General features: G+C 51.2%; 1 protein-coding gene across 1 annotated transcript in view; it reads left to right on the top strand.

Annotated features, from left to right (window-relative positions):
* The first annotated feature begins 1582 nt into the window (after nucleotides 1-1582).
* Nucleotides 1583-7826, top strand: part of LOC129827496 (fermitin family homolog 3-like) — a 14745-nt gene continuing 8501 nt past the window's right edge. Inside the window, exons 1-4 of the mRNA XM_055888400.1 lie at nucleotides 1583-1685; nucleotides 7074-7199; nucleotides 7404-7637; nucleotides 7822-7826. The exon at nucleotides 7822-7826 is cut by the window's right edge and continues 112 nt beyond it. Coding sequence (XP_055744375.1) covers nucleotides 7076-7199; nucleotides 7404-7637; nucleotides 7822-7826 — 363 coding nt within the window. The 5' untranslated portion in view covers nucleotides 1583-1685; nucleotides 7074-7075. The remainder of the gene's footprint in view (nucleotides 1686-7073; nucleotides 7200-7403; nucleotides 7638-7821) is intronic.

Below are 7826 nucleotides of genomic sequence, written 5' to 3'. Positions count from 1 at the left end.
AGACGTAGACCACAGCCAACAGAGAGACGTGGACCACAGCCAAAAGAGAGACGTAGAGACCACAGCCAACAGAGAGACGTAGAGACCACAGCCAACAGAGAGACGTAGACCACAGCCAACAGAGAGATGTAGACCACAGTCAACAGAGAGACTTAGAACACAGCCAACAGAGAGACGTAGACCACAGCCAACAGAGAGACGTAGAGACGCAAGCCAACAGAGAGACGTAGAGACGCAAGCCAACAGAGAGACGTAGACCACAGCCAACAGAGAGACGTAGACCACAGCCAACAGAGAGACGTAGACCACAGCCAACAGAGAGACGTAGAGACGCAAGCCAACAGAGAGACGTAGAGACGCAAGCCAACAGAGAGACGTAGAGACGCAAGCCAACAGAGAGACGTAGACCACAGCCAACAGAGAGACGTAGACCACAGCCAACAGAGAGACGTAGACCACAGCCAACAGAGAGACGTAGACCACAGCCAACAGAGAGAGGTAGAGACGCAAGCCAACAGAGAGACGTAGAGACGCAAGCCAACAGAGAGATGTAGACCACAGCCAACAGAGAGACGTAGAGACGCAAGCCAACAGAGAGACGTGAAGACGCAAGCCAACAGGGAGACGTAGACCACAGCCAACAGAGAGACGTAGACCACAGCCAACAGAGAGACGTAGAGACGCAAGCCAACAGAGAGATGTAGACCACAGTCAACAGAGAGACTTAGACCACAGCCAACAGAGAGATGTAGACCACAGCCAACAGAGAGACGTAGACCACAGCCAACAGAGAGATGTAGACCACAGTCAACAGAGAGACTTAGACCACAGCCAACAGAGAGACGTAGACCACAGCCAACAGAGAGACGTAGAGACGCAAGCCAACAGAGAGACGTAGACCACAGCCAACAGAGAGACGTAGACCACAGCCAACAGAGAGACGTGGACCACAGCCAACAGAGAGACGTAGACCACAGCCAACAGAGAGACGTAGAGACGCAAGCCAACAGAGAGACGTAGAGACGCAAGCCAACAGAGAGACGTAGACCACAGCCAACAGAGAGACGTAGACCACAGCCAACAGAGAGACGTAGAGACGCAAGCCAACAGAGAGACGTAGAGACGCAAGCCAACAGAGAGATGTAGACCACAGCCAACAGAGAGACGTAGAGACGCAAGCCAACAGAGAGACGTAGAGACGCAAGCCAACAGAGAGACGTGGACCACAGCCAACAGAGAGACGTAGACCACAGCCAACAGGAAGACGTAGAGACGCAAGCCAACAGGGAGACGTAGAGACGCAAGCCAACAGAGAGACGTAGAGACGCAAGCCAACAGAGAGACGTAGAGACGCAAGCCAACAGAGAGACGTAGAGACGCAAGCCAACAGGGAGACGTAGAGACGCAAGCCAACAGAGAGACGTAGAGACGCAAGCCAACAGAGAGACGTGGACCACAGCCAACAGAGAGACGTAGACCACAGCCAACAGGAAGACGTAGAGACGCAAGCCAACAGGGAGACGTAGAGACGCAAGCCAACAGAGAGACGTAGACCACAGCCAACAGAGAGACGTAGAGGGGAAGTGTAACACGCAGGGTAGTTTGCAGAACTAGCAGAAGAAGGGGAAGAGGGTATTCTTGTTATAAAGCTGCCAGAATCCCCTGCATTTTGGACAGTGGAGAGGGTAAGATAAACAAGAGTGTGTAGCCTATGTCAGATGAACTGTCTTGTGTGTGAGTGTTTTGACCCAGGGTCTCAGTGAGAGATAGAGGTGATGTTAGAGGATGGGACAGAGGCATGGATATGAACAGTATAAAACGGCAGTAGGCTTCTATTCTATTGATGGGCCAAAACTCTCACTCTCCTGTACTGTGAGTAGAACAAGACAACTAGTTAAGTTACAGAATGCTTAACCTATACCATGCTGTTATTACTATACTTGACATTACACACACACATATGCACACACACACATATGCACACACACACATATGCACACACACACACACTCACACACACACACACACACACACACACACACACACACACACACACACACACACACACACACACACACACACACACACACACACACACACACACACACACACACACACACACACACACACACACACACACACACACACACACACACACAGTTTAATATTTGGGTGGACATTTGATGGTGGTGGGTAGGGTTGGCTGGGTTAGGGTAGGGTAGGGTGGACATTTGATGGTGGTGGGTAGGGTTGGCTGGGGTAGGGTAGGGTAGGGTTGGGTTGGGTAGGGTTGGGTTGGGTTGGGTAGGGTAGGGTAAGGTAAGGGGTAGGGTAAGGTAAGGTAAGGTAGGGTTGGGTTGGGAAGGGTAGGGTTAGTTGGGTTGGGTAGGGTAGGGTTGGGTAGGGTTGGGTTGGGTTGGGTAGGGTAGGGTAGGGTAGGGTAAGGTAAGGTAAGGTAGGGTTGGGTAGGGTAAGGTAAGGTAAGGTAAGGTAAGCTATGGTTGGGTTGGGTAAGGTAGGGTTGGGTTGGGTAGGGTAGGATAGGGTAGGGTGGGTTGGGTTGGGTAGTGTAAGGTAAGCTATGTTTAGGTTGGGTTGGGTAAGGTAGGGTTGGGTTGGGTTGGGTAGGGTAGAGTAGGGTAAGCTATGGTTGGGTTGGGTTGGGTTGGGTAAGGTAGGGTTGGGTTGGGTTGGGTAGGGTAGAGTAGGGTAAGCTATGGGTGGGTTGGGTTGGGTTAGGTAGGGTAGGGTTGGGTTGGGTAGGGTAGGGTTGGGTTGGGTTGGGTAAGGTAGGGTTGGGTTGGGTTGGGTAGGGTAGGGTAGGGTAGGGTTGGGTTGGGTAAGGTAGGGTTGGGTTGGGTTGGGTTGGGTAGGGTAAGGTAGGGTAGGGTTGGGTTGGGTAAGGTAGGGTTGGGTTGGGTTGGGTAGGGTAGGGTAAGGTAGGGTTGGGTTGGGTTGGGTAAGGTAGGGTAGGGTTGGGTTGGGTAGGGTAGAGTAGGGTAAGGTAGGGTAGGGTTGGGTTGGGTAAGGTAGGGTAGGGTTGGGTTGGGTTGGGTAGGGTAAGGTAGGGTAGGGTTGGGTTGGGTTGGGTAAGGTAGGGTAGGGTTGGGTTGGGTAGGGTAGAGTAGGGTAAGGTAGGGTAGGGTTGGGTAAGGTAGGGTAGGGTTGGGTTGGGTTGGGTAGGGTAAGGTAGGGTTAGGGTTGGGTTGGGTTGGGTAAGGTAGGGTAGGGTTGGGTTGGGTTGGGTAGGGTAGGGTAGGGTAGGGTAGGGTTGGGTTGGGTAAGGTAGGGTAGGGTTGGGTTGGGTTGGGTAGGTAGGGTAGGTTTGGGTTAGGGTTGGGTTGGGTAAGGTAGGGTTGGGTTGGGTTGGGTAGGGTTGGTTGGGTAAGGTAGGGTAGGGTTGGGTTGGGTAGGGTTGGGTTGGGTAAGGTAGGGTTGGGTTGGGTTGGGTAAGGTAGGGTAGGGTTGGGTTGGGTAGGGTTGGGTTGGGTAGGGTTGGGTTGGGTAGGGTTGGGTTGGGTAGGTAGGGTTGGGTTGGGTTGGGTTGGGTAAGGTAGGGTAGGGTTGGGTTGGGTAGGGTTGGGTTGGGTAGGGTTAGGGTTGGGTTGGGTTGGGTTGGGTAGGGTAGGGTAGGGTTAGGGTTGGGTTGGGTTGGGTAAGGTAGGGTAGGGTTGGGTTGGGTTGGGTTGGGTAGGGTAGGGTTGGGTAGGGTAGGGTTGGGTTGGGTTGGGTAGGGTAGGGTTGGGTAGGGTAGGGTAGAGTAGGGTTGGGTTGGGTAGGGTTGGGTTGGGTAGGGTTGGGTTGGGTAAGGTAGGGTAGGGTTGGGTTGGGTAGGGTTGGATTGGGTTGGGTAAGGTAGGGTAGGGTTGGGTTGGGTTGGGTAAGGTAGGGTAGGGTTGGGTTGGGTAGGGTTGGGTTGGGTAGGGTAGGGTTGGGTTGGGTAGGGTTAGGGTTGGGTTGGGTTGGGTAAGGTAGGGTAGGGTTGGGTTGGGTAGGGTTGGGTTGGGTTGGGTAAGGTAGGGTAGGGTTGGGTTGAGTTGGGTAAGGTAGGGTAGGGTTGGGTTGGGTAGGGTAGGGTAGGGTTGGGTTGGGTAGGGTAGTGTAAGGTAAGCTATGGTTGGGTTTGGTAGGGTAGTGTAAGGTAAGGTAAGGTAGGGTTGGGTTGGGTAGTGTAAGGTAAGGTAGGGTTGGGTTTTGTAGAGTAAGATCTGAAAACGTAAGTATGCGTCCAGAATGAAGTTAGAAATAGGAAGTGTGTGTCAGTTGTCATAGTGAACTTGTCAGAATAACCCAGTCAGCCAGGGTTTGTCAGTTGTCATAGTGAACTTGTCAGGATAACCCAGTCAGCCAGGGTGTGTCAGTTGTCATAGTGAACTTGTTAGGATAACCCAGTCAGCCAGGGTGTGTCAGTTGTCATAGTGAACTTGTCAGAATAACCCAGTCAGCCAGGGTGTGTCAGTTGTCATAGTGAACTTGTCAGAATAACCCAGTCAGCCAGGGTGTGTCAGCTGTCATAGTGAACTTGTCAGAATCACCCAGTCAGCCAGGGTGTGTCAGTTGTCATAGTGAACTTGTCAGAATAAACCAGTCAGACAGGGTGTGTCAGTTGTCATAGTGAACTTGTCAGAATAAACCAGTCAGCCAGGGTGTGTCAGTTGTCATAGTGAACTTGTCAGAATAAACCAGTCAGCCAGGGTGTGTCAGTTGTCATAGTGAACTTGTCAGAATAAACCAGTCAGCCAGGGTGTGTCAGTTGTCATAGTGAACTTGTCAGAATAACCCAGTCAGCCAGGGTGTCAGTTGTCATAGTGAACTTGTCAGGATAACCCAGTCAGCCAGGGTGTGTCAGCTGTCATAGTGAACTTGTCAGAATCACCCAGTCAGCCAGGGTGTGTCAGTTGTCATAGTGAACTTGTCAGAATAAACCAGTCAGCCAGGGTGTGTCAGTTGTCATAGTGAACTTGTCAGAATAAACCAGTCAGCCAGGGTGTGTCAGTTGTCATAGTGAACTTGTCAGAATAAACCAGTCAGCCAGGGTGTGTCAGTTGTCATAGTGAACTTGTCAGAATAAACCAGTCAGCCAGGGTGTGTCAGTTGTCATAGTGAACTTGTCAGAATAAACCAGTCAGCCAGGGTGTGTCAGTTGTCATAGTGAACTTGTCAGAATCACCCAGTCAGCCAGGGTGTGTCAGCTGTCATAGTGAACTTGTCAGAATCACCCAGTCAGCCAGGGTGTGTCAGCTGTCATAGTGAACTTGTCAGGATAACCCAGTCAGCCAGGGTGTGTCAGCTGTCATAGTGAACTTGTCAGGATAACCCAGTCAGCCAGGGTGTGTCAGTTGTCATAGTGAACTTGTCAGAATCACCCAGTCAGCCAGGGTGTGTCAGTTGTCATAGTGAACTTGTCAGGATAACCCAGTCAGCCAGAGTGTGTCAGTTGTCATAGTGAACTTGTCAGAATCACCCAGTCAGCCAGGGTGTGTCAGCTGTCATAGTGAACTTGTCAGGATAACCCAGTCAGCCAGGGTGTGTCAGCTGTCATAGTGAACTTGTCAGGATAACCCAGTCAGCAAGGGTGTGTCAGTTGTCATAGTGAACTTGTCAGAATCACCCAGTCAGCCAGGGTGTCAGTTGTCATAGTGAACTTGTCAGGATAACCCAGTCAGCCAGGGTGTGTCAGCTGTCATAGTGAACTTGTCAGAATCACCCAGTCAGCCAGGGTGTGTCAGTTGTCATAGTGAACTTGTCAGAATAAACCAGTCAGCCAGGGTGTGTCAGTTGTCATAGTGAACTTGTCAGAATAAACCAGTCAGCCAGGGTGTGTCAGTTGTCATAGTGAACTTGTCAGAATAAACCAGTCAGCCAGGGTGTGTCAGTTGTCATAGTGAACTTGTCAGAATAAACCAGTCAGCCAGGGTGTGTCAGTTGTCATAGTGAACTTGTCAGAATAAACCAGTCAGCAAGGGTGTGTCAGTTGTCATAGTGAACTTGTCAGAATCACCCAGTCAGCCAGGGTGTGTCAGCTGTCATAGTGAACTTGTCAGAATCACCCAGTCAGCCAGGGTGTGTCAGCTGTCATAGTGAACTTGTCAGGATAACCCAGTCAGCCAGGGTGTGTCAGCTGTCATAGTGAACTTGTCAGGATAACCCAGTCAGCCAGGGTGTGTCAGCTGTCATAGTGAACTTGTCAGGATAACCCAGTCAGCCAGGGTGTGTCAGTTGTCATAGTGAACTTGTCAGAATAACCCAGTCAGCCAGGGTGTGTCAGCTGTCATAGTGAACTTGTCAGGATAACCCAGTCAGCCAGGGTGTGTCAGCTGTCATAGTGAACTTGTCAGGATAACCCAGTCAGCCAGAGTGTGTCAGTTGTCATAGTGAACTTGTCAGAATCACCCAGTCAGCCAGGGTGTGTCAGCTGTCATAGTGAACTTGTCAGGATAACCCAGTCAGCCAGGGTGTGTCAGCTGTCATAGTGAACTTGTCAGGATAACCCAGTCAGCCAGAGTGTGTCAGTTGTCATAGTGAACTTGTCAGAATCACCCAGTCAGCCAGGGTGTGTCAGCTGTCATAGTGAACTTGTCAGGATAACCCAGTCAGCCAGGGTGTGTCAGCTGTCATAGTGAACTTGTCAGGATAACCCAGTCAGCCAGAGTGTGTCAGTTGTCATAGTGAACTTGTCAGGATAACCCAGTCAGCCAGGGTGTCAGCTGTCATAGTGAACTTGTCAGGATAAACCAGTCAGCCAGGGTGTGTGTCTGTGAGGGACGTGTGGTTGGGATTGGGAAGTGTGTTTCAGAGTCAGTCTTCTTATCATGTGACATACACATACACACACACCTCTCTCTCTCTCTCTCTCTCTCTCTCTCTCTCTCTCTCTCTCTCTCTCTCTCTCTCTCTCTCTCTCTCTCTCTCCTCTCTCTCTCTCTCTCTCTCTCTCTCTCTCTCTCTCTCTCTCTCTCTCTCTCTCTCTCTCTCTCTCTCTCTCTCTCTCTCTCTCTCTCTCTCTCTCTCTCTCTCTCTCTCTCTCTCTCTCTCTCTCTCTCTCTCTCTCTCTCTCTCTCTCTCTCAGTCAGTTATGGCAGCGTGGGACCTGTCAGTTACGGTGGAGGACCTGGGAGCTGATGCTCCGCCCATCACTGTCAGTGTGACCTCTGACCTACACATAGGTGGAGTCATCCTCAAACTGGTGGAGAAGTCACGTGAGTCACACACATATTCAGATGTATGGTGGAGACCAGCAGTCCCCCTACCCTACACAGCTTATATCCAAAGACAGAGCACTATATAGAGGTGATATTCACTCATAATATCCACCACAAGTAGATTCCAAAGTACTGACTGTGCGGGGATTACATGGCGGACATGTTGTGCCAGAGGGCTCACCAGTTTCCTCCCCTGTGCAGAGGTAAAGCGCGACTGGTCGGACCATGCCCTGTGGTGGGAGCAGAAGCAGCAGTGGCTCCTGCGTACGGCCTGGACCCTGGAGAAGTGTGGCATCCAGGCAGATGCCGGGCTCATTTTCATGGCCCAGCACAAGTCCCTGAGGCTGGGCCTGCCCAACGGCCTGACCCTCAGGCTCCAGGCCTGCTTCTCTGGGCCTGTGTTCCGCACTGTGCTGGGCATCTGCAAGATGCTGAGTGAGTTCAGAAATCAATTCCTTTATTTTCTATTTTCCAGAAGTTTGTTGTAACATCAACCTAACAAATTAATCCACAAACCTGACCTGAGGATAGATTTAAGTGAAAGAATGTTTGACGCTCCACAAAATGCTTTTTAACCCATCCCTCCACTCCATTCTCTATCATCCTTCTCTGGTTCCAGACATC

Source organism: Salvelinus fontinalis, chromosome 29, assembly GCF_029448725.1.
Source record: "Salvelinus fontinalis isolate EN_2023a chromosome 29, ASM2944872v1, whole genome shotgun sequence".
In the NCBI taxonomy this organism is placed as follows: domain Eukaryota; kingdom Metazoa; phylum Chordata; class Actinopteri; order Salmoniformes; family Salmonidae; genus Salvelinus; species Salvelinus fontinalis.
The sequence above is the reverse complement of the archived record's forward strand: the minus strand, read 5'-3'. Positions and strand labels throughout refer to the sequence as shown.